Below are 18,437 nucleotides of genomic sequence, written 5' to 3'. Positions count from 1 at the left end.
ACTGAACAGTGCTCACACAATGACATGTGAGTGTGCTTTGCAGGTGCTATTTTAGTGCTGTATCACCTGCAAAGTGCCCCAGTGTGAAAGGGGCCCAAGTAGGCTAGGCAGACCATCCTCCAACTTCCTCTATAGTGTGTCCTGCCTGCCCTACTGATGTTTCATAAGCTTTGCTCTCCCAGCCGTCAAAATGGAGCGTAGATTGTTCCCTCTGCACAGAACACAACAAAGTGCAACAATGTACATTTTATTTACACCAAGCTGACTGCATCCATTTATATATATATATATATATATATATACATATATATATAACAAAACAAAACTGTTGTATATTGGATAATTTTTTTTCTCACTTCTCTTCTTATACAAAGCTTTTCTCAAATCGCCGGCAGGAATACTTTTTCTGCAGTTCATTAAAGAAAAATTGCAACACAATTACCTGCAGCCCTTTGAGGATCTGGTTAAAGCGGTCGCAGTTTATCAATCATTGGATGTGGTGGTTGCATTCATTTCCTTTTTTAGACCCTTTCCTCTGTTTTCACCCCTGGTGGTCTGGCCAGTAACACACCACCTGTATTTAGAGTGCTCTCACTCTGGATGAAGGAACACAGGGGCCGCCTTTTGGACAGCAGCATTGTTGGTCTGGGGAGAGGGGAATGTTAACCCCTTGGCGCTGGCCACACCCAAATGTGCGGCCTCTGTGTGCCTGGTCCTTGGTGCAGAGGGGCAGCATATTTGCAAAAATTGCTGTGCATACAGCTGTGCTCAGAGCGTGTAGTACGCACTCCCGGCACCGTTGCTGCCACCTAACAACAAAGCTTTTTTGGATCACGTGACAGCCAATCATGGAGGCCACATGCTCTTAAGCCCTGCCCCCACCTCTCGGTATCCTAAACCTCCTAAAGGGTCGGGAGGCTCTGGCATTAAGAGGTTAAACTTGTAGTAAAGTTGGCTATTAAAAAAAATAAGTCATTATTTGCTAGTATGCATACTATACTAGCACGTTATGAAATAAGAAGGAAGCCCTGCAGCAGCGCACTGTCGCTGATGACGGGGCTTCCATCTTCACCCTGTCTTCCTTCCAGGTTCACATGCTCCAGCTGTATATATGTATGTGTATCATGGCACCGACACGGAGCTCTGAATGTACGCCACGGATATGCCGTCCTCTCGGAGCACATGTGCCGATGACCTCACCGGCTGTATCCCATGTGAATATCTCCTAAACAGAGAAAGTTTAGGAGATATTTACTGTACCTACAGATTAGCCTAATTATAGTCTTGCCTGTAGATACAAGTTCAAAAGTGGACTTTACTACCACTATAAATGTACTAGCAGATTAAGATGCACTAGCAAATTGACGTCAAACTCCAGCAAACACTTTAAAATCAGTTAAAGTAACCGTTTTTTCACTTTTGGGATAAATGTGCCCATGGAAATTAATTGGAAGCACCACAGCACGGGCGCTTTTAACCCTTTGTTAGTCGCTTTTTGGGGGTCAAAAGCGCACTAGCCAAAAAACGAAGATTAAACAGTGGTAGAGCGGTGCTTTTATCGCTAATGGACCCGCTGCCCCAGTGTGAAAGGGGTCTAATGTTTTTTAAATTAATAAATATAAGCACCCAGACCCAGTTGTAAATGGTGGTTTCAACCCTGTTAATGGATACATTTGCAGATGAGCTTGTTCTTTTGCAAAACAGACTTGGTGAAAGGATCACCAGATGAAAATAAAAAGAGCCTAAAAAATAAAATGGATTCAGCCTTAATTTAAGAATTCATAAGCTGCAATAAAACGTATGTTTGCTGTTGGCTTTAATACTGCTTTAAGAGCTGCTATGTTCTGATTCTGTGCTTTAAAAAAATGAAAGCACCATATCTTTTGAGCTTTCTAGGAAATATGTCACAGCCATGCTTCATTATATGTGCTCTCACAATGCCTTGGAAAGCCCAGAATTTCTGTGAACTTTGCCTGGCATCAAAGGGCAGCCCACCCAACAGGCCTGATTATAGAGACAGTCCATAAGAACCAGGGTCTTTAACTCGCCCGCCAGTAGGCAAGTAAACTCCAAGGGTAGACCCTTTCAGGTAAGTAATTTTGATGTCCTGTCAGTGCGGTGATTATGTCAAATGGGAGGCCTGGTCTAGCTTCAGGCAAGGTCTTGGCCCCACTTCCTTCAGAGACCTGCTGAAGAAAACTTCCAGAACTCGCTGATATTTCTTACTCTGCTAAAATCAATTTCAGTTATTTTTTTTGTTTTTTTGCTAAATGGAATGTAATATCTCTTTATCGAAAATAATATTCACATTCTGGAAACACAATTATGTACAAATTCCACGTTCATTATTGACACAATTGAATGTTTTTGTTCTTTAGCTCCCCCAGGTTCCTATAGGAAAGCCTCCCTCCATTTATTTATATTTTTACTTATTCTTCGTTCTTTTCTTATTCAAAGTCTTTTTAGAGAAATGGCACTATATGCTTTCAGCCAGAATTTTCTATGCTACAGTAATTTCATGTAAAGTTAACCACCTCAGTACAGTGCAGTTACACCCCCTTCCTGACCAGACCAATTTTCAGCTTTCAGCGCTCTCACAGTTTGAATGACAATTACTCAGTCATCCAACACTGTATCCATATGAAACTTGTGTCCTTTTTTCCACACAAATAGAGCTTTCTTTTAGTGGTATTTAATCACAAGTGTGTTTTTTATTTTTTGTGCTATAAATAAAATAAAACGTAAATTTTGTGAAAAAAATGCCTTTTTCTTCGTTTCTGTCATAAATTTTTGCTAATTTAGTAATTTTTCTTCATAAATTTTGGCCAAAATTTATACTGCTACCTATCTTTGGTAAAAATAACCCACATTAGTGTATATTATTTGGTTTTTGTGAAAGTTATAGAGTCTACAAACTATGGTGCCAATCACTGAAAATTGATCACTTCTGATCAGGCCTTCAGTACATCAGGTGTATCTCATTTCTGAGACACTAACAAGTCAGGAAAGTACAAATACCCCCCAAATGACCCCTTTTTACAAAGTAGACATCCCAAGGTATTAAGTAAGTAGCATGGTGAGTTTTTTTAAGTTGTCATTTTTTCCCACAATTCTTTGCAAAATGAAGATTTTTTTTTTTTTTTTTTTTTTTTTTACTAAATTGTCATATGATAATATTTATTTCTCACACACAGCATATGCATACAACAAATTACACCCCAAAATACATTCTACTACTCTTCCCGAGTACGGCGATACCACATGTGTGAGACTTTTACACAGCCTGGCCACATACAGAGCACCAACATTGATGTAGTAGCTTCAGACGTTCTACGAGCAAAAATGACGCATCTCATTTCTCAACCACCTATTACACTTTTGAAGTCCCTGGAGTACCAGGACAATGGAATTTCCCATAAAATTACCCCATTTTGGAAAGCAAACACCCCAACGTATAATCTGTGAGGCATAATGAGTCTTTTGAATGGTTAATTTTTTTCCAGAAGTTTTGGAATATGTGGAAAAAAATTAACGCATTTTTTTTTTTACACAAAATTGTCAATTTATAAGGTATTTCTAACACATAGCATGTATATAGCAAAAATTACACCCCAAAATACATTCTGCTACTCCTCCCGAGTATGGCGATACCACATGTGTAGGACTTTACACAGCCTGGCCACAAAGAGAGGCCGAACATTGAAGTAGTACGTTCAGGCGTTCTAGGAGCATAAATGACACATCTCATTTCATTCCTACCAATCACACTTTTGAAGGTCCCTGGACCACCAGGACAGTGAAATTCCCCACAAAATGACCCCATTTTGGAAAGCAAACACCCCAACGTATATTCTATGAGACATGGGCTGCAAATAGGTACTCGGGTACTCTGATGGGCTGGAGATAGGTACTCTGATGGCCTGGTGACAGGTACTCGGGTACCCTGATGGCCTGGTGACAGGTACTCGGGTACCCTGATGTGCCGTGACAGGTACTCGGGTACCCTGATGGGCCGAGACAGGTACTCGGGTACCCTGATGGGCCGGGACAGGTACTCGGGTACCCTGATGGGCCGGGACAGGTACTCGGGTACCCTGATGGGCCGGGACAGGTACTCGGGTACCCTGATGGGCCGGGACAGGTACCCGGGTACCCTGATGGGCCGGGACAGGTACCCGGGTACCCTGATGGGCCGGGACAGGTACCCGGGTACCCTGATGGGCCGGGACAGGTACCCGGGTACCCTGATGGGCCGGGACAGGTACCCGGGTACCCTGATGGGCCGGGACAGGTACCCGGGTACCCTGATGGGCCGGGACAGGTACCCGGGTACCCTGATGGGCCGGGACAGGTACCCGGGTACCCTGATGGGCCGGGACAGGTACCCGGGTACCCTGATGGGCCGGGACAGGTACCCGGGTACTCTGATGGGCCGGGACAGGTACTATGAGGGGTGGTGACAGGTCCTCTTTATTGAGGGGGGGGGGCAATCAGTATGATTGGTGTACACTGTATGCGGTAACGAGATGTTACCGCAATCTCCTCCTCACACACGATCGGTGTGTGAGGAGGAGAACCCGGTAACATCCCGTTACCGCAGTTTGTTTACATTTTTGTGATCGGCTGTGAAAGGATCACAGCCGATCACGTGGGTAAACAGCCGGCCAATGGCTGTTTACCAGCGTCGGTGACGAGCAGTGTTCCCGGGGAACACGCCGCCACCGACGTGCTCGTGATCGCGCGCATGCGCCGTGCACGTTCGGGGTGTGACCATCTGTGATCGGCCGTGACTTCATCACGGCCGATCACGTGGTAAACAGCCATAACGAATGGCTGTTCACCCCCTTCGGTGGCGAGCGGTGTCTCCGTGACACGCCGCCACCGAAGAAACAGGGATGCGCGCGCATTCCCTGTTTAAACGGGAGGCCGTCATATGACGGCCTCCCGCCACAATAGGTGCGCCGCCTGGCCGTCATTTGACAGCCGGCAGTCAGCAACCGGTTAAAAACAAAATGTATTTATATTTAAGATTTTAAAAAAAGACATATATAATTGGTATTGTTCAGAGCAGCCACTTGCCACCTGTTCTGGCGACCCTTGCCAGTGCTCTCCTCTCCTCCTGGTCTGCATGTGCCCCAAGCGTGCATGCTCCTGAGCCGGGCTGTGTGCATCCATAGACGCGCACACAGTGTGGCACAGCCTCACCCCCTTTCCCCATGCCCTTTTTAGACCCCTTTCACACTGAGGCAGTTTTCGCTAAAATTAATGCCTGAAAACTGCCTCCTGTTCATTTTCAATTGATGCTTTCACACTGAGGCGGTGCACTTGCGGGTCGGTGAAAAAAAAAAGTCCTGCAAGCAGCATCTTTGGGGCACGTTTGGAGCGTTTTAAAAAGCGACTCAAACGCCCTGCCTATTGAAATGCAATGGCTCGTTTTTTTTTTTAGGTCACGTGGTCAGGCATTTTAGCGCTAAAATGGCACCTGTAAAGCACCTGGAAACTGCCTTTCATGCCTCCCAAGTGTGAAAGCCTGAGTGCTTTCACACTGTGCTGTGCGCTTGCGAGGAAAGTCCTGCACCGCTAGTGCCATAAAAACGACCAGCGTTTTTATTGGCAGTTTTTGCAGCGCTTCAGTGTGAAAGGTCTGCAGGTTTGACTGACAGTAGCAGAAGCCAGTGGCTGCTTTTAGTTAAGCCTATGTGAGCAGGGGGAGAAGAGTTGCTGATGGGAACAGCTCTGGATGTAGGATGCAGATAGGTGTTTGGGGGTGGGGGAGGGAGCTGGATAGAGTAGAGTAGTTGGTGAAAGGGTCTTTTTTTTTTTTTTTTTTTTTTTTTTTCTCCCTCAATGTGTAGAATGTATTGAGATGATAAAACCCTTTTGACTTTAGAACCACTTTAAGCAAGGAACTCGGGCAACAATGGCAGCAAAAACGGGAAGTTGGCAGCTCCATCCATCTTCCCGTCAACTCTGACCAGCTTCCCTGTTCCTGCTGAAGAAAAGCATCCCCACAACATAATGCCACCACCATGTTCCACAGTGGGGATGGTGTGTTCAGGGTGATGTGCAGTTTTTTGCCACACATTGCATTTTGCTTTTAGGCCAAAAAGTAACCTTTTGGTCTCATCTGACCAGAGCACCTTCTTCCTCCCATGTTTGCTGTGTCCCACACATGGCTTCTTGTAAAAACTACAAATGGAACGTCTTATGGCTTTCTTTCAGCAATGGCTTTGCCACTCTTCCATAAAGGCGAGATTTGTGGAGTGCACAACTAAAAGTTATCCTGTGGACAGATTCTCCCACCTGAGCTGTGGATCTCTGCAGTTCCTCCAGATTTACCATGGGCCTCTTGGCTGCTTCTCTGATGAATGCTCTCCTTGCCCGGCCTGTCAGTTTAGGTGGACGGCCATGTCTTGGTAGGTTTGTAGTTGTGCCATACTCTTTCCATTTTCGGATGATGGATTGAACAGTGCTCCGTGAGATGTTCAAAGCTTGGGATATTATTATTATTATTTTTTTTTTTTTTTATAACCTAACCCTGCTTTAAACTTAACAACTTCATCCCTGACCTGTCTGATATGTTCATTGGCCTTCATGATGCTGTTTGTTCTCTAACACACCTCTGAGGGCGTCACAGAACAGCTGTATTTATGAGATTAAATTACACACAGGTGGACTCTATTTACTAATTGGGTCACTTCTGAAGGCAATTGGTTCCATTAGATTTTAGTTAGTGGCATCAGAGTAAAGGAGACACAATACAAATGCATGCCACATTTTCTGATATTTTTTGTAAAAAAAAAAAAATGTTGAAAACCAGTAATTTTCCTTTCAGTTCACTATTATGGGCCACTTTGTGTTGGTCTATCACATAAAATCTCAATAAAATGCATTTGTTTTTGGTTGTAACATGACAAAACGTGGAACATTGCAAGGGGTATGAATCGTTTTTCAAGGCACTGTAGTGTAGCTACTGAGTGACCAGCCTCAGGTGACACACAGATAAAACAAATCTTACTCCCGCTACACAGGGTAAGCTGGCAGGAGCAGGACTATCTTCTGGGTAGAGGTGCACTAAAATTTCGGCCGCCGAAACATATCAGCCGAAAATTGTGTTTTCGGCATGCGTGCCACACAATGCCGGGGTGTCATCCTGGCACGCCCCTGTCAGTCCTCCTCTCCTTGTGCGTATCATGCAGAGGGCTGATCTCCCACTGTTGCAGAGCTTTAATCTGAAGTGTTCGGCAGCCCCTGTAACAAAATCCCCCTCCTAGACTGGCTCTTGTGATAGACTGGACACAGATTCCGGAAAAATTCCTGCAAATTGAATCGGTGTGACGTGTCGTAGGAGATGGTCTGGGAGGCAGGAATTTGTTACAGCGGCTCACTGGCCCGGGCAATTTAAATCCAGCTCTGTGACAGCGGGAGATGGCTGCTCTGTGTGATCCAGGCACTGGTGAGGCTGCATCTGATGGGCACTGGTCAGTCTGCATTGATCTCTTGTATCCCCATATCTGCAGTCTCAGACTGTTTGCTGTAGCATGTCTGCTAGAGGTGCACCAAATGGAAATTTTGCTAATACTATTAGTGTGTTTTAAGTTTAAAAAAAATTGGTAGTGGCACTGCTAAATAGTATTAGATGTAATACATTAGTCCATCAATAAGTCCATGAAGTGGGATACTCCAGTATATATGGAGGAGGAGAGATGAAGAGGGCAGACCTGTATAGATTACTTTAGCAGTCCAAAACAGCCTTTGAGGGGGGAGTTGAATGTAGACTCCAGATATGCAAATGAGAAGAGAAACACAGGCGCCTCCTAGGTTAGAACTGTAAACATTTTAATGATACAGGTGCATTATCCACTCGCATGAATGTTAAGGAAGTAAGGCACAAGTCCATCCACACTGGTTTGGCGTTTGCTGCAGAGCGGCATTCTGAACAGCAGATTTTTCTGCCTGTGGGGGAGAAATCCTAGCCGGCAGGATCTCTGGGACCACAACGATGAGGCTTGGATCAGGCCGATGGTGAGGGCTGGAACGCTGTGCTGGGCATGATGTCGTCACTGGTGGGTTGCAAACACCATGACCACTGACGCCAGTGTGGATGGACTCTTTCCTTACTTCCTTAACCTCCATGTTAGTGGATAATGCAGAATTACAGTTCTAACCTAGAGGCTTCTGTTTCTCTTCTCTGTTTAAAGAGGAAGTAAACCCTGATTGGTTTACTTCCTCTTTGATTCCCTGCAAAGGTAAAGCATAATGGACTACTATGCATAGTAGCCCATTATGTGTCACTTACCTGACACAGGAGCCAGCGATGTCACCGCTGTCCCCTGTAGTTCCGAGCGTTCATCTTCTTGGTGGGTCTCGCTGCTCCGGCGGTGTGATTCGCCGGAACAGCAATGACGTCACTCCCATGCATGTGCATGGGAGCTGACACTTACGGCATATCGCCGCGATCTGCGGCTTACCCAGTGCGCCTGCTCGCCGCTGTCTACGGCGCATGCACAGTAGACAGCGGTGGCTGTCTTAAGGTAAATATCTCCTAAACCGTGTAGGTTTAGGAGATATTTCTTGGACCTATAGGTAAGCCTTAATCTAGGCTTACCTGTAGGTCAAAGTGGTTTGTAAGGGTTTACAACCACTTTAAGAGATTGCAGACCTGTTTGTGTGTGGTGTTTTTTTTTTTTTTTTTTTTTTTTTTTTTTTTTTTTTGCCTTTTTAATATTACTTTAAGCTTAGCATGTTCGTAAGCAGTCACATGACTAAAGTTCTCCCCTTACTAACTAGGGGCTGCTATCGTAACCTGTTGTACAGTTTGTCATTAAAGTACACATTTATATATTTTTTTAATAGGCACCAGATAAACATAACATCACTCCTCTTCTTTCTGCCACCTATGAAGGACACGTGAGATGCGTCAAGCTGCTCCTGGAAAGGGTGAGGATAATGTTTGGATATCTCCCTACTGTCCCTCATTTAGAACTAAATCCATCTGTCCTTTCTCTTTGTCCATCTTTTTTGTTCCAATGCCATCTTTTGGTTCTTATTACCTCCCCTTTCATTGTTTGACTATTTCCTTAATACTGGGTTCACACTAGTGCGATCAGACATTGCATGTGATTTACACAGCATTGCCCCTTTTTTTTTGGTCCGCACTGGAATCGGACTGCATGGGTGCTCACACCTATGCAATCTAATTCCTTTGCCCTTTCACAGTTCACACTGCGATCTGTGAACAGATTTGGGAGTGTCATTAAGTTTGACACCCAGAGCCACCTGCAGATGTCGGTGTGAACCGCCTGCAACTCAGGTACGATGTGGGAACCCACACAGGAATAGCAGGGTTTCCTGCATGACATTATTGTTCCATCAGTACAATGTTTACACATTACAAATTGTGTATTTGCCTTTTTTTCTTGTGAGAAGACTAGACATGCAAGTTGCTGTGTGTGTGTTTTGTGTTTAACCTTTAAACATATTTACACTTTTGCTATTAAAAATGTGTCCATTAACAAGGCAATCTGCTCACATAACTTGTAATAAAAAAATCTTTGCCATTCTAAAGCTTCCCTCCAGCCATTTTACATATTTTATATATACTGTGATTCTGTACTTGCCAAATATGCTGCAGAAATCTCCCTCCACTAAGTCTGGCTGCAACCATTTTAACTGTGGGCAGCTGAAGTTCCTGGATTTGCACAGAGGCACAACTCCAGCTCTGCAGCTTTCACTTGCCTTTATCTCTCCAGAATGAGCTAAATCCTCAATTTGTGCATCACATGCTCTTCTTCCCAGAAGCTACAATTCTGAAGCTAACGTAGAGCCTAAGGACACTCTAGGAGCGTGATGACGAACCTGGCACCACTGATGTTTTGGAACTACATTTCACATGATGCTTATGCACTCTGCAGTGTATTTGAGCATCATGGGAAATGTAGTTCCAAACGTCTGAGCTGCCAAGGTTCACCATCACTTCTCTAGGAGGTAGAAGGTCTTTGGGCACACTAGCAAACCTGTCCCTAGCAACCATCACAGTGGTTGGTACTTCTGCCTTGCTGCACTGGTGTCCAAATCCCAGTCAGGTCTCCATCTGCATGGAGTTGTATAGGTTTTCCTCCAGGTAGTCTGGTTTACTCACACACTCCAAATACATACTGGTAGGTTAACTGGCTCCTGTCCAAATTGGCCACAGTATGTATGCATGTTAGATAGGCACCTCTGATTGTGAACGTCTTCAGGACAGGGACTCATGTGATGCACAGTATGTATAAAGCAATACGTAAATTGTCAGAACTATATACAAACTTGTTATAAATGGTAACCACTCTTCAGTATCAGGATTGTTATACTGTTTCCATCAGCAAAACAGGTGATCACTTTCTTTGCATTTAGGGATCCAAAAACTGGATCTTACCTGGAGCAAAGCTATATAAGGGCTTATTACTGATGTATTAATGACAAGACTTTCCACTAACACAGTGGGTCCAGTTAACATCTGTATGCTTAAAATGCCACATCGGGGGAAGCTTCTTTTCTTTTTTTTGAGCGTATTTTAAAGTACACCCTCAAAATCCTGTAGGCTGCCATTGTTGAAATCTCCTTTTGAGAATGTTGGTTCTCTTGCTGCTGTTCTGAGCTACAGTGCTTTGAGTCATTCACAGAAAGATGAGGAATTCTACAGCTTTGCTTGTACTTCTACAAGTACAATGGCATAGACTTGGCTCATTGCAATACCTAGAAACTCAATCGGTCTTGCATTCTCCATGCATTTACATTTATAAGCATCTTGTAACGTGTGTTTAAAGCATGCCTTCTTAAAACAAATGGTATTTACAGGTTTCAAAGTACTAAATCTAGGCTAGTGAGCAAAGTCATGAAAAATCATTCCTTTTATGCCCCTTTTTGATAAATATACATTCAGGATCACTTGTATATGCCAAAAGACTTGTTTTTAAACTGTCTAACCTTCGCGTGTACTCTGCATAACTTGCACTGATCAGACTATCCGGTGGCGTGTGGGCTGTAGCGGTCTTTTTCTTTCCAAACGTCCAGCGGACTTAGAAAGAAGTTTTGATTCAAAATTGTCCCCTGGACTCTGTGTGGGCAAGTCCGTTCATTTCAAAAGTCCGGTGGACTCCCGCCATAGTCCGGCGGGTTGGGCAGGAAAAGTCCGGTCTTGTGTGGGCAGGTCCGCTTGTTGGGAAAGTCCGGCGGACCTCCGCTACAAAGTCCAGTGGTTTTTCCGCCGGATAGTCCGATCGTGTGTATGCGACATTAGAGAACACTTGATTTAGAATTGTGAGATAGGTGGAGATTCCCAGGAGTTTATATGCTATCAGCCAAGCAGGCTTGCATTATTTTGTTTTACCCAGATTATAAGGCTAATATTCTTGGATAAGAACTTTAAGGTAAAAATTTGTTGCATGCCAAACAATCAAACTTTTTTCCAGTTTAGAACAGGACGGTCAGGGCTGAAGGAAGGTGCACCACTGACCTGAAATGGTCATTCAGTCTTTAACTGATTGGCTCAGGAGATTCTCATCACGTGTCTGTGGGGTCATGATGTTTGATTTTATTTGGGACTCCGTCTGCCTTCTGCGCCATCTAGGTTGGCAATAGCCAGGTTGGAGTAATCTAATCCTTGCACACTATCTGTTTTGAGTGCCTTGGCTTGATAAAGGTGCCTCTCTTGTCATCAGACTATATCCTTTTTAAATAGATCCAGGAATCGAGCACAGCTGCTACAGAATAGATCAGGTTTTCACTTCAACCCGTTCCTTTCATATACTGTAAGTGGCTTTGACATTTCCATCCAATCCAATTTAAATGTCGTCGGAGACATCTCCCATGTGCAGCAGGAGTGCGCCCAGTGTACTTCTAGGTTGCCAAAGTTAAAAGCAGCCATGTGAAACCGAAATTCCTGTGTGCCGTCCTATTGAAATGACGGGGCCTAATCTACTTGGGCAGCAGTAGAGACTAGAGAGTACTTTCCTCTTTTTAGTCCGGCCGCCCCCACTAGACAAAACGCCCTGGTCATGCTCTTGATACTTGGTGTTTTTATTTTATTAATAAATGAAAATTGGAATGTTTCTGGAGGTCATTGGAACCCAGGTTTAGAGAAGAGTTTATGCAGAATTTTACCATGATTTGATTTATCTAAGTATCTTAATTCAATAGAATAAATATAAGCATTTCCGTGGCTGCCCTTGCTAAATGTATATTAAATTGTATTTAATGCTTCTGTGCTACTTGGCATTTCTAGTTTGTGACTTTTGTTCAGGAGGCTCATGCATGTTGAGCCTTTTTATTTATTTTTTTTTTTTTTCACGGTGCACGTGAGAATTATTTTAGGCTTGAAGATTGCATAAAACCCACAAAATATATTTTTAAAAGAAGACATCGTAGAGAATAAAAAAGTGGTAGTTTTACTTTTTTTTTTTTTTTTTTTATCTTGGACAATATTGGCCTAAAGTGTAAAAATACACCTAAAGGGATTGTGAATTCAGAAGGTTTTTTTTATCTTAATGCATTCTATGTGCTGTTTGGTCATTCAACAAGAGAGAGGGGGCCAGGAGAGCCGAAGAGACCCGAGAAGAGGAGGATCTGGGCCTCCCTGTGCAAATCCACTGCACAGAGCAGGTAAGTATGACATGTTTGTTATTTTTAGAGAAGAAGAAAAAAGGAGACTTTACATTCACTTTAAGTTAATTTTATAGCACATTTATGATAAATTACCAAATTTTTGTTAAAATATGAACAATGAGGTTGCCCCGAGTTAATAGATGCCAAATATGTCAAACCCTAAAATTGTGTGTGCCTGTGAAATGGCAACAGACATCAGTGCCCTATTTATTTTTTTCTATAAGCGACACTTTAAAATCCCCTACAGGTCATCAGTTTGAAGTTACGCAGGAGCTCTGGTGCTAAAACTATTGCTCTCACTGTGGCATGTGCAGTGATATGTAATGTGTATTTTGCAGTCAACATTTTCAAGCGTAGGTGCCCCCCAACGCATATGTTTATGTTCATGCGCGTATATGGAAGCGAGGGGGGCCTCTAATTTTTTTAAGAGGGGATTTTATGTGCTTGGGTGTAACTTACAATTTTAAAACAAAAATATATATTTTTTTTTTACCTGCCAATAGGCCCTCGGAGCTTGCTATGGCAATGAAACTGCTTTTGTGGACAAAACTCTGCTGCACAAAGAGATGATTTTATGGATTTGGTGTAGAGGAACTCAAGTCACGTGGCCTGCATTGAGCCCTCACCTCAGTCCTATTGGACATCTTAGTCCGTGGGGTTCAGTATGGAGTTGGCCCACCCTTGGCAGCTATAACAGCTTCAACTCTTCTGGGGAGGCTGTCCACAGGGTTTAGGAGTGTGTCTATGGGAATGTTTGACCATTCTTCCAGAAGCGCATTTGTGAGGATCTGGCACTGACGTTGGGTGAGAGCCTGGCTCAAGGTCTCTGCTCTAATTCAGCCCAAAAGTGTTCTATCTGGTTGAGGTCAGGACTAGGTGCAGGCCAGTCAAGTTCCTCCATCCCAAACTCTCTCATCCATGTCTTTATGGATCTTGGTTTGTGCACTGGTGTGCAGTTCTGTTGGAACAGAAAGGGGCCTTCCCTGAACTGTTCTCACAAATTTGGAAGCATGAAATTGTCCAAAATGTGTTAGCTGATTCCTTAAGACTTCCCTTCACTGATGCTAAGGGGCCAAGCCCGACCCCTGGACAACCCCCACACCATAATCCCCCCCTCCACCAAATGATTTTGAGGCGTGGCCCAATAGTTTTGGTAATACAATGTATATGAGCGAGTTTGGGGTGGAGGAACTTGACTGGCCTGTACAGGGTCCTGACCTCAACCTGATGGAACACCTTTGAGATGAAATGGAGCAGAGACTGAGCCATGCTTTCTCATCCACATCCATCCCTGACCTCACAAATGCGCTTCTGGAAGAATGGTCAAACATTCCCTTAGACGCACTCATAAACCTTATGGGCAGCCTTCCCAGAATAGTTGAAGCTGTTATAGCTGCAAAGGGTGGGCCAACTTAGTATTGAGCCCTACAGACGAAGACTGGTATCCATTAAAGTTCATGTGCGTGTAAATGCAGACGTCCCAATACTTTTGACAGTATGGTGTAAGTACCTGACCTCACATGTTCTCTTGCTTTAATAGGCAAAAGGAAAACCTTATCAGGAGACTGTTATACCTGAAAATGTAGCCAACGTATCGATGTCTGTAATTTGGGAATGGAATGTCCAATAAGCTCATAAAGGTGTGATGGTCAGGTTTCCACAATTTTAACCACGTAGGGTAATTTGCACTTCCATTAATATATTGACCTCCTTGAGGCTACACCATTCTAGTGAGCCTAGGCAAAAGAGCAGCTACAGAATGCCTAAGTAAAAGTTTTGTTCGCAACTTGCTTGTTCTGTACTGTATGAAGTACACGGGTATCTGGCTTAAAGTCTACTTGGTTTTCTAATAGGTAGGCAATATTAGTGATGTTCCTTTTCTGTATTCTTCATACACCATATGCTTCTAAATCTAATTAAATGTTTACTTGGCGCGTGACTGCGGTGCTGGTGCCGTGTTTTACGCACCGTCAGATTGCACATCAGCTATGTTTTAATATGTTTCTGTTCTAACCAGGCCAGTCAAGCACAACACAACACTCTTTATAATTCGCTCTGCTCCTTTGTAACCAACAATTGATAATTCATTGAGGGTGCCAGAGTCCTCCGCCAGTTCTCTCTCCTGCCTTTACAAGGCTAAGTCTTTCATTTTCTAAATGGCTCTGTTGGAATTATTGGCTTTAATGCATTCCAAAATCCTTTTTCTGTACCTTGTTGTAAAAAACTTTTCTCTAAGTTTGTCACAGTGCTGTACTTGAAATAAAACTGGAAATGGGAGTCACTTTCTAGTGTTTTCTGTATTTTTAAAGTTCAACTTTGTAATAAATGTATGCAGTCAAGGAGATCAAGTACTTTTAGGGCTAGTTTACACTTGCTTCAAAACATGGCTTCGGACACGCTTTGTTAAAGCTCTCTAAATGCCAGTCAAAGCTCCTGTCCGTAAATAATGTTAGCTTACAGTCATGCTTACACCTGCTTTTGCTCGGTGCTTTGGTGAGGCTTCGTGGGGCTTCAAGTGAGCTTTGCCCTAGACTTCTATAGACGCTTTGAAGCACTACATGGAGTATCATTTTTGCAGCGAAGCTGAAGAAAAGCAAAAGCCGGTGTAAACAGGACTATAGGCTAGCTATTTTATTTAGTGACGGGAGCTTTGACTAGCATTCAGAGAGCTTTTAACAAAGCCTGTCCAAAATAGTTTGTTGAAGCCAAAGCAAGTGTAAAGGAGCCCTTAAAAACACCGTAGCTGTTTTTTAATCTAGACTTCATACCTACAGGCCCATTGTGGCTTACTGCCTGGCTGGAAAACATTTTTTTTTTTTTTTTTTTTTTTTTTTTTTTTTAACCTTGCACTGTCTCTTACCTCCCTGCCTGTCTCCAACACCACGCCTGGGGACTAGCAGGGAGGAGGGAGACCTTGCTATGTCATGAGCACCGATTGGGTTCTCATCAGGAAAGGGGAGTGTTGGGCTCTCTTAATGCTCAGTAGAAGCACATCTGCTGAGTGAGTAAATGAGATGCTGACCAGAATGAGAAATTTTAAACTTTCCTTCAGATTATTCTCGCATACGGACACACTTGGGTGCTCAGTACAAGCACATGCTGAGCAGCCAAATCAAGCTCCAGTGTTTGCTCCGTGAGCCTCCATTTGCACCTTGGCGTTTTGGGTTCACACTTACAATGCACTACAGTCGCAAAATGCAGGTCCAGGTACCATTATTTTTAATGGCACCTAAAACGCTCTGCAGTTTTCCCATGATTGTCACGTGATTTGTCTTGCGGAAAATCGCATCATGTGAAACTTGTTTGCAACTTGATAAATCGCGCTGTGTTTTAGATGCTGTTGAAAATAATGGTGCCTGAACCTGCGTCTTGCGAGTTTAGTGCGTATTGAGATCAAGGGCAGAATTCTAGCGATTCTGCCTCAATCCCAAAACTCCTAGGTGTGAATGAAGCCTTAGTCTCGGTTCACACTGCTATGGATCAGATGCAATCTGAAAGCACAAGTCTGATTATTGGAGGGCGAGCAGGCGGTTCTCCCAGCACAGCCAAAAAACTGACCTTGCTGGGATGGATGTGCTGTCGTGCCTAGAGTGGTCAGCTTAGAATAGGAAAATGGGGGGGCTGGCGGGATCACCCAAAAAGAGCAATACAAAAAGAGAACAGAATACTTTTTAACACAAGTACAACCGATGCATATCTGGAAAATGAAATGTTGGGGTAACGTATTCTTTAAACCCACCCAGGGTTTTTTTGACCCTCTGTGAGCACTTGGTGTGGATTTTGCAAACTGTTGAAGAGCAAGCAGGGGGGCGAGGTAGTGGCACAGCCTGCAGATCTCATCTGACAAGTTTTTGTCCCTTTTTTTTTTTTTTTTTTTTTTTTTTTTAATGCTATATAAGAACATCACAATAGGGATTTTGCAGATTTATATTTACAAATATTTTGATGGTATATTTAGTAAATATTACTTTTTTTTTATTTTATATAGTTACCTGTAAAATAGCCCTTTATACAAAGTACATTGTAAACTAACACCTGATGACAACACCACTTGTCTGCTACTGCAGGATCTGTACAGGTGAAGTGAACAAAACTTGGCCTTTCTAAAGTATTTAACTTTCATATTGTTAAAACTGGAGTCCCTGTGTATTATTTAAAGTTTAATTGCCTCAATGTCAGAAATCTTTGTTGTAAACTGACACAAAATAGCCTGCTTCGTAGCTCTGTATGAATTAATTTACATTCATTTATAGCTGAATTAATGTAGTTTTTTTTTTTTTTTCTTCATAGTTCTCTTCTGCTTTTTTATATGCAAATATCGTTCGTTGTGTGATTTCAGATGCGCTCCATTGCCTTTTTGGCCAGATAACTCCCGTGTTGTAACGTGTTTGGTCCTCTTTATGTAATGCAGAAAAAAGGAAATTTGTCACAGAATTTCTAGTGCATAGTCCATTCCAGCCAGCACTGATATTCTTTTTTATGTAGCTGTAAGTTTAATTAAAGTAGTGCCAACCCTGCTCCCACAATCAAATAATGGTGGTATCATCCCCTAATTAATTATCCTTAAAATTGAAGTTCGGCAGGGAAGTTTCCCCTTATGAGCGACAACCCCCACCCCCCTCCAGCTAATCACTGCAGCAATAAAAAATAAAGCCTAATCTAAATGCCCTTAATACTTGCCTAAATCCATGAGCACGTGGCCTGCTTCATCCTGAAGCACAGATTGGTGCAAGTCCAGTAAAAGTAATTATAAACTAGATTTTTGCCCTAAATAAAAACTTGATTTATTGTATGTATTTATTTTTTTAACAAGTCATAAGAGAATTCAATAACTGGTTTATTAGGTATGAAAATCATTGCATTCTGTTTTTTTATGTAAACTTTACAGTGTCCCAACGTTTTTGGGATTGTAAATACCTAAAAGTGCTATTTGGAAGTAACTGAAAATATACTTTTTCATTGAAACAAGCATATTCACCCCATATCCTATATTTACCTCCAGGAGAGCACAGTTCCACCAATTACCATATATTGAAGCATTTAACAGAGCTGTATCACTGCCGATCTTCAATATCTGCTGCTAGGTCCACTTTTTAATGAAGAATTCCTTTACAAAACCTTTAAGTCTCCTTATATCTGGCTTATCCAATGCCTTCAATACTTTCAGTGACCTGAAACAAGTATCAGGTGTTCTGACTTCTTGGACCAAATTCAGAGTAGTTCTTTAAAGAGGAGCTGTAGACTCTTTCAGAAAAAGATTAAGTCAGCGGCTACAAATACTATAGCCGCTGACTTTTAATATTCGGACGCTTGTCTTCACCCAAGCCAATTCCCTCGGGTGCTGCTGCTGCCATTTCTTGTAAAGGAAACCGGCTGTGAAACCAAGTAAATGGCCAGGGGGGTGGGTGGTGTTGAACTTCCGGATGACTTTGCTGTGGCAAGATCAGCTGGAAGTGGGAGCAGGTACCTTTCAATACCAGATACCTGACCCCACCCCCCACCACGAAAGGTGTGTAGCTCTAAGTGGCGGTGCATCCCTTTTGGGGCCCCCTCTCTCCAGCCAACCCCTCTGTGTACTATAGATTCATGCATCACATGAATCTATCCATGGCCGCTGTAACCAGCCCCCATTCAGACATCTGGCCCCTTTTCAGGCACCTGAATTACAGCGGCCAGGGGGTGTTTTTGAAGTGCCTGATTAGAGCCATAGGCTCTAATAGGCTTCAAAATAGGTGCACCACGAGCGCAAACCATTGCGCTCGCACTGCACCCAGGTGTGTTAGCAAAGCAAA

The 18,437-nt window shown here is 43.2% G+C and overlaps 1 protein-coding gene across 1 annotated transcript in view; it reads left to right on the top strand.

Moving 5' to 3' along the window:
* MTPN (myotrophin) overlaps nt 1-18,437 on the top strand; it is a 111,983-nt gene that overhangs the window by 47,324 nt on the left and 46,222 nt on the right. Inside the window, exon 3 of the mRNA XM_077469213.1 lies at nt 8,857-8,940. Within this exon, the coding sequence (XP_077325339.1) occupies nt 8,857-8,940 (84 nt within the window). The remainder of the gene's footprint in view (nt 1-8,856; nt 8,941-18,437) is intronic.

This window comes from Lithobates pipiens, unplaced genomic scaffold, assembly GCF_037356315.1.
Source record: "Lithobates pipiens isolate NorthernLeopardFrog02 unplaced genomic scaffold, aLitPip1_a1.2 Scaffold_8, whole genome shotgun sequence".
Taxonomy (NCBI): Eukaryota; Metazoa; Chordata; class Amphibia; order Anura; family Ranidae; genus Lithobates; species Lithobates pipiens.
The sequence above is the reverse complement of the archived record's forward strand: the minus strand, read 5'-3'. Positions and strand labels throughout refer to the sequence as shown.